The sequence below is a fragment of the Lentinula edodes genome (genome assembly GCF_021015755.1).
Source record: "Lentinula edodes strain Le(Bin) 0899 ss11 chromosome Unknown C8R40scaffold_18, whole genome shotgun sequence".
Taxonomy (NCBI): domain Eukaryota; kingdom Fungi; phylum Basidiomycota; class Agaricomycetes; order Agaricales; family Omphalotaceae; genus Lentinula; species Lentinula edodes.
This window is the reverse complement of record NW_025764324.1, coordinates 503,460-517,191: the sequence shown is the minus strand read 5'-3', so window position 1 is coordinate 517,191 and position 13,732 is coordinate 503,460. Positions and strand designations below refer to the sequence as shown.

At 45.7% G+C, this 13,732-nt stretch overlaps 5 protein-coding genes across 5 annotated transcripts; 3 read left to right on the top strand and 2 right to left on the bottom strand.

Annotated features, from left to right (window-relative positions):
• Positions 1-92: 92 nt before the first annotated feature.
• On the bottom strand, positions 93-10,101 carry C8R40DRAFT_1170817 (uncharacterized protein; the record flags this gene model as incomplete). Its single annotated transcript, XM_046231596.1, has 46 exons — positions 93-749; positions 801-886; positions 962-1,076; positions 1,136-1,219; positions 1,273-1,357; positions 1,405-1,516; positions 1,569-1,818; positions 1,880-2,065; positions 2,125-2,384; positions 2,436-2,498; positions 2,556-2,711; positions 2,764-2,849; positions 2,905-3,081; positions 3,135-3,230; positions 3,287-3,387; positions 3,437-3,480; positions 3,530-3,624; positions 3,674-3,714; positions 3,770-4,314; positions 4,370-4,412; positions 4,486-4,513; positions 4,564-4,597; positions 4,646-5,270; positions 5,323-5,577; positions 5,633-5,799; positions 5,856-5,910; positions 5,961-6,130; positions 6,184-6,222; positions 6,275-6,318; positions 6,372-6,501; positions 6,554-6,636; positions 6,689-7,052; positions 7,106-7,240; positions 7,300-7,354; positions 7,523-7,626; positions 7,679-7,726; positions 7,789-8,004; positions 8,057-8,186; positions 8,240-8,331; positions 8,394-8,733; positions 8,794-9,047; positions 9,104-9,422; positions 9,481-9,505; positions 9,563-9,654; positions 9,707-9,954; positions 10,005-10,101. The coding sequence occupies 46 exons, from the start codon at positions 10,099-10,101 to the stop codon at positions 93-95; spliced, it is 7,431 nt and encodes a 2,476-aa protein (XP_046086286.1).
• Positions 10,102-10,389: 288 nt separating this feature from the next.
• Positions 10,390-10,969, top strand: C8R40DRAFT_224380 (uncharacterized protein). Its single transcript, XM_046234389.1, has 3 exons — positions 10,390-10,457; positions 10,528-10,542; positions 10,623-10,969. The coding sequence occupies exons 2-3, from the start codon at positions 10,540-10,542 to the stop codon at positions 10,848-10,850; spliced, it is 231 nt and encodes a 76-aa protein (XP_046086285.1). The 5' UTR covers positions 10,390-10,457; positions 10,528-10,539; the 3' UTR covers positions 10,851-10,969.
• Positions 10,970-11,041: 72 nt separating this feature from the next.
• C8R40DRAFT_223607 (uncharacterized protein) lies at positions 11,042-11,638 on the top strand. Its single transcript, XM_046234385.1, has one exon. The coding sequence runs from the start codon at positions 11,092-11,094 to the stop codon at positions 11,392-11,394; it is 303 nt and encodes a 100-aa protein (XP_046086284.1). The 5' UTR covers positions 11,042-11,091; the 3' UTR covers positions 11,395-11,638.
• A 60-nt stretch (positions 11,639-11,698) lies between these two features.
• On the bottom strand, positions 11,699-12,197 carry C8R40DRAFT_1105317 (uncharacterized protein). The gene is made up of 2 exons (XM_046228117.1): positions 11,893-12,197; positions 11,699-11,829 (listed from the first exon to the last, which is right to left on the bottom strand). Exon 1 carries the CDS (start codon positions 12,159-12,161, stop codon positions 11,946-11,948), a length of 216 nt encoding a protein of 71 aa, XP_046086283.1. The 5' UTR covers positions 12,162-12,197; the 3' UTR covers positions 11,699-11,829; positions 11,893-11,945.
• Positions 12,198-12,257: 60 nt separating this feature from the next.
• Positions 12,258-13,698, top strand: C8R40DRAFT_1105316 (uncharacterized protein). Its single transcript, XM_046228116.1, has 2 exons — positions 12,258-12,496; positions 12,556-13,698. The coding sequence occupies exon 2, from the start codon at positions 12,568-12,570 to the stop codon at positions 13,495-13,497; it is 930 nt and encodes a 309-aa protein (XP_046086282.1). The 5' UTR covers positions 12,258-12,496; positions 12,556-12,567; the 3' UTR covers positions 13,498-13,698.
• Positions 13,699-13,732: the final 34 nt, after the last annotated feature.

Genomic DNA, 13,732 nt, shown 5'->3' with positions numbered 1-13,732 from the left:
ACCACAACGAAAAAGCTACGGTAGAAAAATTTGAACATTCATTGTCCTAATAGAAAGAATTATCGGAATCTTTCCTCCGCATCGTATACGGTTTACACCAGCAATGTTGCCACTAACGTTGCAGAAGTAGGAGCGGCATCGGAAGATGCTGATGATGCTGGCATCAAAGGTGTATTGGCTGTTGCGCTCGTTGCTGTTGACGAATCTTCCTTTCCGGCACTGCTCGCACTCGAGGTAGCCTCAGCTGTTGTTCCATCCCCCGTGGTACTACTAGTAATGGTCGAAGAAGCCAAAGAAGACAGTGACACAGTGGCGCTGACAGATGTAGAGCCATTCTGAGAAGTTGAAGCGGAAGTGGGTTTACTGCCGACAGCACTAGAAGAGATTGAGGAAGCATTTTGTTCAGCCTGAGATTTTAACTGGCCCAAGGTAAGGCCTGCGATATCCAGGGTATATGTCGTTGGAACGTCCAATTGGTTGATCTTCAGCCATGGTAATGTATAACCACCAACGCCAACCTGGATTGTGTTGGCGGCGGCAACATCCAAGTTCTCGCCGATAATTCCAAGAGAGGCAATTGCTCCTTGAGTAAGGAGCACGTTGTTGATTTCTCCGGAATTGACTGTTTGCCCTGCAGGTATCAGATAAGAATCGAAAGTGGTACTAAATTGAGCGTAGACAGTGCCATCGATACTGCCAGTAGATTGAATCGCCAAAACTTGTAGTTCAGCGTCGGTAGGGTTAAAAATCTAGGGTGTTTGAGTGCACAAGGACTGAAAACCATCTACGGAACAACTCACATCGACGTTGACTGTGACTTCGTTCGTCACCAGAGAGTCCAGGGTGATGGTGACCGTTATGTCCTTAATCAAGGTCTGACCCATTCCTATATTCTGCTGGGTCAAAACGCGACAACGATTGTGACTGGGATAATCAGGTTACTCGCCTGGTAAGGAAGCACTGAGGCTGAGACCGGAAAGAGCTTCTTGCAGAGAATCGATTGGTGTACTTGCGCTATCGCCTTTGATACTCAGAGGCAAGCTATTGTTACTAGTCAAAAAGTCTGCAATGAAAGACTAAATTATCTGATCAGGCTCCTTCGTGGTTTTATTTCTTTTTACGGGACCATACATACCTGCGCCACCGAATCATTTGAATTTGCTGGCTCGTAATGAAACTCGGAAGGAACAGAGTTTGTTCCGGGTACAAGGTTCAAATTCTAGGTGATGTTCAACACACGGGTTTAACACAGATCTAGCAAAAGCAGCATACATTGATAAAAGCTCGTCCGACCATGGATCCTTCATAATAGACGGGAAGGGCTATGTCTGTTGTGTCGAGAGAAATATTTGAAGGGCTGGATAGGTTGTCAGATATCAGATTGTACAAATCGGGAGAACCTACTTCTCCAACGTTGTGGTTAAAGGAGCATTTATAAATTCATTCCCTCCAGTACCTCCGCTTCCGGTGACGGTGACGTTACTGAGCGTCGCTCTTCCTCCAAACGAGTTAATACCTACGCAAACCATTAAGAAAGAGCAGATATAGCTATTCACTTATGATCTTACCACTTAAACTTGACGTGACATTGAAAGGAATGCGAGAGATCGGAACATCCCCGATGGTTGTCTTTGCTGTTACATTTGCACTACCGTCAAGTCCAAGGGAAATCGAATTCGAGAGGGTGACAGCTGCAAACAGTGCATTGAATGCATCGTCATTGAGAGATTTCAAAGGTTCATTTTCCCACGCAATCGGAAGGTTAGCGACGTTACCCGTTGACACCCCGCCAACGGTATCGGACGTTGGAAGACTGAGCTAAATATGTAGATAAATGCGAGTTGAGAATTAGACAAGGGCACAAGTTTGGATGGCTTACTTCCGCGATGTTCACTCCGTTCGAGCTCAGTATGATATCTGTGGCAGATTGAACTACTTGTAAAGAAAAACCGAACGGATTTTTGTAGGAAGCTGAGGTAAAATTAGAGCCAGTTGACGGATCGTAAGCTTCACTATCATCGTTGAGCGTGACGGCTAGGTCAGTAACTGTGATGGATTGAATGACCTGGATATTACTACGATTAGAGTTCTTGAATGTGATATTAGGAAAGAGAGTCTGCGTACATCGAGTTTCTCGCCTGGTAGTATTACATCAAGTGCAAGAGTCGCGAAAGCGGTACTGAGCCAGGAAACTGTGCTAGATGATCCGGGAGGCTGCACAGAAACACCTTTCGCAACGAGTGTCAAATTGTCTCCAGCCAGGTAGTCTGAGAAGAGTTGCCCGATGGTGTTTAAATCAGAGCCAGATTGGGGTATGATACGACCACTCAGGTGGGTGGTGGTGGTCGCATCAGCAGAAAGGACCAGATCCTCTCCCACCAATGCTGACAAAGATATTAGCGCCCAAACTACTAGCAAACGTGAAAGTAACTCACGTCCAACAAGAACATTGTCATAGAAGGAATCGAACGTCACAGTTCCCAGATCAAGTCCCAACTCTGCAAATGATAAAAAATTATCAGATGATTTTATAACCATATACATCTAACTCTTACGCGCAGGCGATGGAATCTGAGCGTCAAGGTCGATGGTTATGCCACCCTCACTTGAGTCTGAGGGCAACTGGAAGTTGCTGATAGTGACGCCCGGTAGACCGTTAAATGCATTGAAGGATACATTCTTGGTAAGAGAGACGTTGTCAAAGATGGTTCCTGAACATCCGTGAGCCTCAGAAACAGTACAAAGATTTGAATATTGCCTGACCCAATGCCACTAGCTGAACTTTGGAAGAAGAAATCGTCCACGAGAAGCTGGGATTGTGCAACAAGAAAGTGGCAAAAGTGGTGAATCTTATGTATAAAAGTTGAATTAATTTCTGAGCTCCAAATGGCTCTGAAAACTTACTGGTCCAAATCAGTAATGGAGAGTGTTGCGTCGGTCTCATAATCAGGCACTCCAACATTGGCGGCGGCACATACTTGAGAACGAGGAAAATCAGTGAGACGTAAAAGGGAAGACACAGCACAACCCATACTCGGAGGAAGCGATATGGTGGCGATTTGTCGGCCCTCCCAGGTCACTCTTTTGAAGAACAATGAGCAGCGTGATTCGAAAATTGCACATTGAGCACTCACTCTAAAGGTTCAGTGAAAGTGATCGACGCATCAAGAGGCCCAGTGTTGGTCAGCGATCCTTTCAGAGTGAGTGAAAAACCTTCATCTGAGATATCCCTAAATGTCCGATGTCAGGCCTTGATTTGTTTCAACACAAGTTGCAATGGACGAACGAAATATTAGCCTGATTGAAGCTCAGCTCTGCGTTGTCCACGAATTGTTGAGCAACAGGTCCGGCAACTGCGCCAATGAGATATAACGCTGTAGAATCGGTCTAATGGGAGCAGGATCAGGGCTGATATTTCTAGCACTATGACACTCACTATAGCATCTACGTCGTGTTGTGCAAAAGTAAGATTTGTGGCATCTATAAAACAGTTATTTCAGTCAATGAAAAGGATAATGCAGCAACATACAGTCATCGAGCTTGACAGAAGACTGAACAGCCAAATCAATTTTCAAGTTCTTCAGAGAATCCAAGATTGCAGTGTCAAAGTCAAATTGGTTGCCACTGTTGCATATTCAGAGCGCTAAAGGTCCGACATCCTCTCCTCCCTTACCTAACACAAGTCGGGGAACTGGTATCGACAGTAGGGTTTACCTGAAGTACTTATGTGAGAAGCGGTAAACAATTGGGACTCAATGTGTTTTCTTACAGGTGGATTGAAGTTAGGATTATCAATGATGAACTCAAAAATATCGATTAGAGGACCCAAATTGACACCATTGGCTTGGGCACCCGCTTGTAGGAGCTCGACAATTGATACTGGGTTAAGGTTGAAGTTGAAAGGCAGGCTGGGCGAGGTGATATTGCTGTGACCATCTGCATGAATCGGGTTCGAAGTTTCACCCACGCTAATAGTTCCGAGCGTGATGTTCTGGTATGTAGCAGAGGCGTCGACGGTAAGAAGATTGATACTCGCAGTGAACGGATTAGCTAGAGAGAAGGTGGCCTCAGCAATCCCCGTAGAAACTATATCAGTTGGGAAGGTGAGGGAGGCCGATGAAATCAGAGACTGATTAAGGGCCGGGATTGTCACAGGACTCAGGCTGATCTTCGACATAGCTTCCTGGAGGGACTGAATAGGAGTAGAGCTCGTGCTTCCCACGATCGAAGTGTCCGAGTTGACGCCTTGCAGGTAGTTTTCAAGTAACGTCTCGCCGGCAGGAACAGCGTCTCCTTGTGGGGAGTACTGCACATCTGTGGGGCAGAAAAGTCAATGAGCAATACGGAAATTCCTTCAATCTTTACTAACCGATAGAATAGATTGTAGTGCCGGGAACGATAACTAAATTATCCTGAAGTATGTTGTGAGCAGATGAGTTCGTAAGTTGCATCAAGAGATCCAAAATAAATATGTTTGAGTCTTACCAGGACAGCCAATCCAATTGCTTCTTCCCTAATAGCGTAAATAAATACAGACCCGAGAACAACATCAAGGCCACTCACGCGAATTCTAATCCGAAAGATACGTCGCCCGCTCCTAGAAGAGCATGAAAATTTAATGAATGGGAAAAACAAGTTACTTTACCTATGGTCAAGTTGGATGGATTGGTAAGTGGACTTGAAACTTTGATCAGAAGGTAGTCGGGGAAGCCGTGAAATACATCCAGATGATTGACTGTCACCGGTTCAGTATCCAGCCCTTGCAAACCCGCGATAGTGGTATCAACGGAGAAGGAAATGTTTGTCAAGGACAGTGTCCCGACGGCAGTTGAAGCATCGGCGCTGGCAGAGCCAGAAAGGCCCATAGTGACCGATGTACCAACAGTGGTGGCTGCAAGGAATTCATTGAAGACGCTATCAGCTCCATCAACAACCGTGAACGGAACATCACCGAAGGCCAGAGATATGATTCTCGCATTGACGTCGGTTTGTGATGGTCCTTTTGGAATAAACAATTGGGCGAAGACCTGCCCTTCTGCTGCGACATTTATGTCCTGTTGTAAGGCGACTATGTCGATTGGAAAATCAAATGGAATGGTGAATGCAGCAGTAGTTGAGTTACTAGAAGTTGCAGGGGCATACGCCGTGTCCTCAGAAAACTGGAGATCGAGCTCATTCAGATCTATGGATTGGATGATATTTAGAACGCCCAGATTGGGAAGACTCGTTTCAACCTGGAGTGCAGAGATGGCTTCATTCAACCATGAAACCTACAAGGGGCAAGTTAGAATTAAAGACAGCAAAATCAAGGACGATTTTCACATCGGACGGGCCAGCGCTGGCTCCGTTAACCATCAACTCGCTATCCAATCCATGAATAAAATTATTGAAGACCTGCGAAACTGCAGCAAGACCCTCAGAAGAGGTTTGGGGTATCAGACGCCCGACTAGTGCGAGATTGCTTGTAGATTCGGGGTTCAAGGTGACGGCACCACTGCTTGAAACTGGTGCAATCAACTGCCCATCTATGTAGCTGCTAAATCCAAGAGAGCTTAGCTCGATTCCGACTTGAGATGGCTGATTAGAACTCATTAGGGATATAAATAGAAATCAGTATGCATAGTGAACACACATTAGTTGCAGAGGCATTCAGCGTCAATTGTATTCCACCAGCAGGATCATTTGCTGGAAGATCAAAGGACTGTATTTGCACGCCGCCTTTCAATCCGTTGAAGCCTTTCAGTGTTACTGATTTTGACGTCAATGATATTCCGGTAACTTCAATCCCCAGAGCAGTGACTAGAGAAGGATTTTGCGCCAATTTATGATTTGTATTAGAGCATCATATCACTTACCAGTGAGGTTATCACCGGATATCACCCATTCAAATGATTCCTCAGTGAGAAGAGTCTGACGGGAAATTCAACAGAAGGAAAGGCTGTCAGTGATAGAATATTCACCTTTGTGAAATCAGTGAGGGCGTCGACATCCACCACTTGGAACACAGAATTAGCATTAAGTTGAGCACCCTGGCCTCCTACTACGGTAATGTTATCCATCTGAAGCGTCCCGAGAATTTTACCAGACCATTCTACAGTGAGACCTTGAGAAAATACGATCGTTGCATCGACTGTACGCAATTAATGAGTAGTGAGAGTGGATGAATGCAAAAGTCCACCTTACATGGACCGGCATTATTAATACTCCCGTTCAGAGCAGTATCTGATTCCGAATAAGATGCTCTTATATATCATCCATAGTCGAGTGCACTTACTGAACGAGGACTGCTCAGGATCTGATATGAGTACCGCGTCAATGCTATAATTGATTTAACATCGAAATGCGGCAATCGGTGATGAGATCTAATTTACCCCAGACCGGCGCCTCCGACAATTTTCTGCACGATTGGTTTCGCCAAAATGGGAAGAATGAAATCGAGACTGCCATCTGTTTCTGTTGGTAAGCTTGACTGGAAATAGTTCAGAACTGCGTTGTATTCGCCTGAAAATATATCAGCCATCGATGCAGAGAGGCAACAAACGGTGAGAGGCACCAATAGTAACATCCACAGTAAGGTTTACGTCTGATTTGAGCTGCTTGAAGGCTGTCTGCACAAATTCGGGAAGCGCAAAATTTCTGTATCAGGGTTCAACATGCTGTTCATCACTGAGGCATATGGAAGACGAACTTGTACAAGCTAGCGTCTGATTCAGTGGAGACAGCAGGCCCTGTAGTCATTAAATACTCATATCCGCCTAATGACACTATTCCGTCGAGAGGAGCAACGTCTTCTCCGGCATCCACAGCAAGAGCCCTTGTCACAGTAAATAAGGCGCTCGGATCGAGGTTCATATTCAACGGAAGGGTGGGTGAAGTGGTATTTGACTTTCCAGCAGAGCTGAAGTTGGTTGACGTCTGTATCGTTCCAAGGGTGATCCCAAAAGCCGATACGATGGACTGGATTCCCGTCACGTCGAGAGCAGCTGTGAAGGGGTTCGCCAAGCTGACAGTCACATCGCTAATATTGTTCGTGAGACCAGTGGTTGACAAGACTGTGGAAAGCCACGATAAGATAAGACGTCACTGATGAAATACTAGAAATTACCTTTCAAAGAAGCGGTGTTCAATAGATTCGTGGTGAGAGCAGGAAGGGTGAGTCCTATTTCTAGAGTCTCAAACGCTTGTGTTAACGAGGCGATTGCAGTACTACTGTTAAATCCAGCAATGGAAAGTTGGACATCTTGAAAGAGGACAACGTTCAGATTATCTGTCACTTGGAAGAATAATGGTTTGGATGACCTTGTCTTCCAACGAATTGATCAAGCGTCTCTTGAGCCTGCGGGTTGTTATTTGACTGTAGAGAAATGAAGACATTTAGAAAGAAATATCATAGAGTCGTAGGTCTGGCAGCTTCTAATCAATGCGCTGGGTATAAACTCTAAAGTAGCTCATTGCCTTTATTCAGGGCAACACACCCCAATCAAGTCCAGACGCACTGGTCATATCAATTCGAAAAACGTACATCAAAGGTTGATTGTGCCAAGATTGAGTTGTTTCCCATAGTAAGGTTGAGATTGGGAAGCAGAGCTGTTCCCAAAAGTGCACCGTCTCTTGTTAGTTGCATAGCTTCGAATTGTTAATGCAGGTAACTCCTATAAAATTCACAACTGAAACTCACTCAGATCCCCAGTTGACAGGTTGAGATTGGAAGGATTGACAATAGACACTAGAAGTACAATAATCAGCGTCGAGACTATCGTACGGCATTCCATTGTGCCAAAACTCAACCATTAATGTTCAACGTGATGCCTTCGGTGGTTCCTCCCACCACATCCACCGCATGTATTGCTGTCAGTCCATTCAGACCTCGAAGACCATTCAAGGAAGACGGGACGTTGAATTTGATTGGATCCAATGTTATTTGACCGATGCTCAAGTTTGCAATTGCTCGCGATTGGCCTACGAGCTGGAAGTCAACAGATGAAAGACTGGTAATGTTGGCATCTACAAATAATGATCGGCTCTTATGAACAAAATAATCAAACGCGAGTCTTACTGAATTCAGAAAAGTGGGGATGCTCGGGATCCGGGACACTCAAATTCGTATGATCGATGGTGATATTGATGGTGCCCGACGTGAAGGTCGAATTGACCACTTCAATTGAAGACATAGATGCATTTTCCGGCTGTTGGTGTGAAGATAAATATTACGTTTACGGTAAATGGGTCGAGGACCCACCGTTGAAAGCCCAGCAATGACTTGATCACCATTTGTTAGATTAAACGAGTTCTGTATCTCAGAAATTGCTACAGAGAAACCAAACGGCAGTTCTGTAAATGAAGCGGAAAAGTTTTTAGAAAATTAACTTGACGCTTGTTGCAGGAACACATACGAAGCGATGCCTGAACAGTTTGACTCTGCGCGCTAGGAGCCCATGGCGTTTCTTCAGCAAACCCCAAGGCCAGATCTCCGATGTCAATACTCTTGATAGGTGAAATTGCCCCCGAGAGCGAAACAAATGGAACATGTAACTGCAACGCCTCCAATCCCTGACTTAGCCAGGATATTGCTGTGCCATCTGTCTGCAAAGTAGATTTTCCAGTGGCAATGACATCCGAGCTGTCCCCGTTGAGATAGTTAGTGAAAAGCTCGGAAACAACGGTGAGGTTGTTATCTCCGCTTTGCGGCACTAAGGTGCCTGAGAGCGTGATATCGTTCTTCGCTGCTCCTGTCTGTATTTGTTGAGTTAGTTTGTGGTGCGCGGGGAGACGAAAATTTGTATGTACAATCACCGTATTGGAACCGCTTCCGGTTCCAAGGTACACATCTTTGTACGAAAGGTCGAATACAACAGTGCCGAGGTTCAGTGAGAAAGGACTGCAGAAATAGAAGGAGAATAAATGTCTCATTGATGAGAGCAAATAGAAATCCACTGGCCTGGGATTGTTCAACGTGGTAGTAGCCTCAAAATTGATCCCCCCAGCGGGATCATCACTTGGGAGGAGTAGATTCGTGAGGTTAACATTCCCATTAAAACTATCAAAGCCTGCAACGAAGATTTGTCAGGAAGTGAAGTAGAAACAACGGTTGACTGCAACCCACCGTTCAGCGTGAGGGTTTTGTCGAACTTGATACCTTTCGATACAGGGAACTTTGCGGCTTGTACGTGAAGATTGTTACTGAGTAATCTCCAAGTGAAATTGTTCGCAGTGATCATCTGCGCTGCGAATTGGCCAAACACAGATTGATCAGTGATATGGAACGTCGTGTTCTGGTCAACCGTTGCCCGCTTATGGCTTGCGGAAATGTCGTCAAGGTCCATGTTACCAATCGTCAGTTGCGATCCATTGGGTTGCACCCATTGAACCGTCACTGGTTGCGTAAAGTGAATTTTTGCGGAAATGATTCCAGTGTGCGATACCTAAAAAGCACAAGTCAGACAATACATAGACATGCATCCGGTCTATCGCGAATCCTACCGATCCTTGCAACGCTAACTGGAAGCTATTGAAGTGGTTAAGTATAGTAGAACGACAACAAAAGGAAAATGAGACGCTGTACCTAGAATTGGCAGGATTGCTGATGGTAGCTACGCTAATTCCAAGAACACTGTTGTTCAAGACATCTTGCACAATTGCGGTAACGACAGGGAACTTTATCAAAAACTCAGGGCAAGGATGGGTTTGGAAGAGAGGAAATACAAACCAAGAGAACGAAAAGCAATACAATTCCTAACGGAATAAGAATAGCCTGGCTAATAATGAACTTCCGCCTCTTATAGAAAGGAACATGAGATTGAGGGGCAGCTGGGGCGGCTGCAGTCGCTCGTGCGTCTAAGTCCGCTGCACCTTCGCTGATTGCACCTTCTCTAGGTTCCCCTGAAACACCAGCAGCGGTAGTTCTCACAATCTCATTCTCGGAGAACCTTGAGCCGGCAGGAGGTCTGACATGGCCTACAGAGAAATAGTTAATGGATATTCACATGAAATGAGAGGAAACTCACTAGCGAGTCCTGCTTGAGAACCAAGAGATTCTGCACTGGCCTGCTCTTGGTGATAGAGTCCGATACTTCTTCTGGTTGGATCGCTGGTCTCTTCCATGTTAGACGCGTCGATTTATTTGTTGACACGCGCCAAACGGGTCGAAAGCTGAGCGGTAGTAAAACACAAACTGGAGAAGAGGGAGTAAAGAAACACGAGCGAAAGTAAGGAATGGGAACTCGGCAGTTTTGTAGGTGCTAACTGAAGGTCATTCTTTTACCCAGAGAAAAGATTATTTAAATCTTTAGATCGACAGAAGATCTCGTTGGATTCCCTGCAGCACATGGTGGAATTGTTGGCGAAGCATGTCACGTTTGAACCGAGTTTTGCATTCATTACCCTAGTAATGGTCGCTTTTCGAGCAGCGCCTCCTAGCACTAAGCATCCTTTCATGGTCTTGACTGGGTCTTGAAAAAGTGGTACAGGCTTCAAACTGTCTCGAGGGTACTTTCCAAGAATTGACATATGATTTTGTTTCACATGTAGCATGCCCCAATCATGGTACGGTATACCCTCAGCTGACTTGATGCGCCTGAAAAACATTCAATCCCAAAATTGTTTCGTCATCGCATACTAAATAGACTATCCTCAGAAGGCTCCACCTTTGCAGGTTCATGACGGCTGTTAGCGAATTTGTAGCGCTGGTTTTTGTTATATCCGAAGCAACAAATTTCTGCCAACAGCTTGAATCCAATACTTACTTTCGTAGTCGCTGTCAAGTCATGGATCGTCGACGATGCTCTGTTTATCCCATCACTGGCACTAACCATTCCCTACTTCAGACGGCGAGTCATCGGCGGCGGCGGTAGAGCTCAATGAGATGCTGTTCTTCGCCGCACCTGAATCCACTTTCAAATTGTTCTTTGGCATAATGAAATCTCTACTTACCGTACTCTGTGATCATCTTTAGACGCTCCCGTTAATGCGTATCCTCTTTTCTCGCAGTCCCCCGCTACTCGGCATGATGCTTGAAGCTTTGTAATAAGAGTTATGGAATATCCAAGACTGGACTTTGCAGTTCGACATTCTATATTGGTTCAAATTAATCAAATGGACATGCTACTGGTATTTCCGCTTCTGCGACGTTATGTTCATACGATTACTACCGCCAGTATTGAATGCAGAAGGCTGCTCAGTTGGAAACATGTATACTCTCCAAGCCTTTCAACAAACAAGTATGAGCAAGTATGCAACGATAACCAATACTTGTGGTCTGCATCCCAAACCTTTACTGGAGGTGAATTGTACCTTCATCCCTGGAGTGACACGACGCTAGCGTGCCGTGCCAGAAGTCTTCTTTGGGGATGTTGTATACGAAAGGCAGAGCGGGGAGGACAGGGAACCCGGGCCTGAAGCCGATCATTTATATCGGTGGTCCGCAGACTTGTATGGCGGAGCGATGGATGGGTTGCTGTGGAGTCCTGTTGTTCGAAAAATTTGTGTAGCGCAGGTCCTTTGAGTTGGACGCTGTTATTCACCATGCAGACGTTTCTGGAAAGCAGGATTGGTTACTAGCGGCGAAAATCTTAAAGCGGTGATTTTAGCTTGAAATGTAATGATAGAAGTTCAACTTCATATATTCTGTCGCCCATAGAGAATCCAGAAAAGAGAATATTCCATTGGTGATACGTCCATCATAAGGTGTTGATGCAGACGATATGATCGAAGACGCAAGACGAGCTGCAGAAACGCATGGTGCCGTCGACATCACTTCATCTGAAATCAAACTCACAACGAGTAAGTTCCCAGGGGGATCGATAGAGGACCACTTTGAAGAAGCCAATCTATCTGAGCAGCTCTGGGAATGTGACTTCTGGACGTAGTGTGAAAACATTAGGTACAGAGACTTACAAAAGCATTAAAGATGACTGCCACGGTGCCAGGCTCGACTTCCTTTTCCCCTGTCACCAGAATTTTGCAATTGAAAGTGTTGAAAAAGACAGTAACTTCCCCTCGTCTGAATCATTTTTAGAGAAGGAGGATCCAAATAATCGGTAAACGGGGGATGCCACTGGTTTGTTACTATATCTCAGGAGTTCGAATTCAGCCCCAGCTGAAAGTCGTCCAATGCAGAAGAACGATGAGAGACAGAGATAGTTAGTAACCACCGACACCTTCATGAAAACAGCTCTTCAACAGCTGCTGCCACCACAAACTGACTACGTTTTCATACTACCTCGGGCCGGCAAGACCAGCGCCTAATGATTAATGACCACGTGGGATCGATCATGGTCGAGCTCATTTGAAGTATGAGTGCTAGAGTCGTCTTTCCGGTGAAACACAACGCTGTGTAGCTCAACGACAGTTGACAGTCATCCTTGACCTTCTATCTCTCAAATTTCTCAGATTTAAGCTTTATTTCGTATTATCTGCTCCGCTTTCGCATCGTACAAGCATTACCAGGAACTGCTTCTCAGCGAAGAATTTATTATCCCTGTTTTTTTTTCTCATATCGGTACGCGTGCTTTCGTTTCTCTGCATGATAGCATTCTCAAATCGCATTCTGTCTTCTAGTTCGATTGTAATATGAACGCTATTGTCCAACCTCACTCTGAAGCGCGCGTTGTTGGACGTGTATCAACTCAACCCGCCAGCCTGTCTTCTATCCGTCGAAAACCCAAGTTCACCTATATGTCCCCAGCGTCTTCCGAGATTCGTGGCCCGGTACATCTACTGTCAATGTCCTCGACAGCTACGCCGCCAACAGCGAGTACCTCATCTTCACCAAAATCGTCGTTCGCTACCGCCAAATCCCTCTTCACACCATCGAAACGCTCCATGGGACCTCCACTTCCATTGTATCATCCATTTGGCAAATTGGCCATGTCCCTTCCTCCCCTCGACCCGACCGCTTTTGGCCTTCCCGTACCCATAAACATTGATGATGAAAGCACTCGTTCTTCGAGTCATTCAAAACGCTCAGGCGTCAAACTGCGCGATGCTGCAGTTGAGACCGATCCTGTTCCTCCTGTTGCATCTGTAGGCACAGTGGCAGCCATCGCCGCTCGTGAAGTCAAAGAGAAGGCCAGTCCTCGGAAGAAACGGGCCGGTGGTGGCGGCAAACGAAAAAGGAATTCCGGAGACGACGGTGACGCCACATATCCCGCCAAACGAACTCGTCAACCGCGCGGAGTAGCTCCTAGTGCTGTTGATGATGAACCAGAATCTCTCGATGCCTCAGCCAATGGGGGTCTACCGATGGACGTTGTGTCGTCAACTCCTGGGACCCCTGCGGACGTTATAGACAAACCAGAAAGGAGAACAACGCGTTCTAGAGGCGCAATCACTAGAAGAGATTCCACTGCCAGCGAAACTCCTTCTGCCTCTGCCTCCAGTGTAAAACCTGGTAAGGATGCTTTATCAGATACTCACGACGTCACGGGCGATGAGAGAGAGAAGAGAAGGAGTACGAGTAAGGAAGAGGGTGAGGTCAGTGAGGAAAGCAAATCCACTTGAGCTGTTGTAGAAGGTTAGTGCACCTAGTTTCTGGATCTATTTCATGTAGTCGAAGATCTCGACCTTTGTATATATTTCATCTCATGTACCATCACACGATATCTATCATCGATAACTATTTGACCCGATTCTGTTACGATACCTTATTGCTAATTAGCGGCTGAATATAACTTTTCTTCAAAAGAACGTACTTGCGGTGGCATAGGCATTAGTTACTAATAGTTAGGGGCTTGAA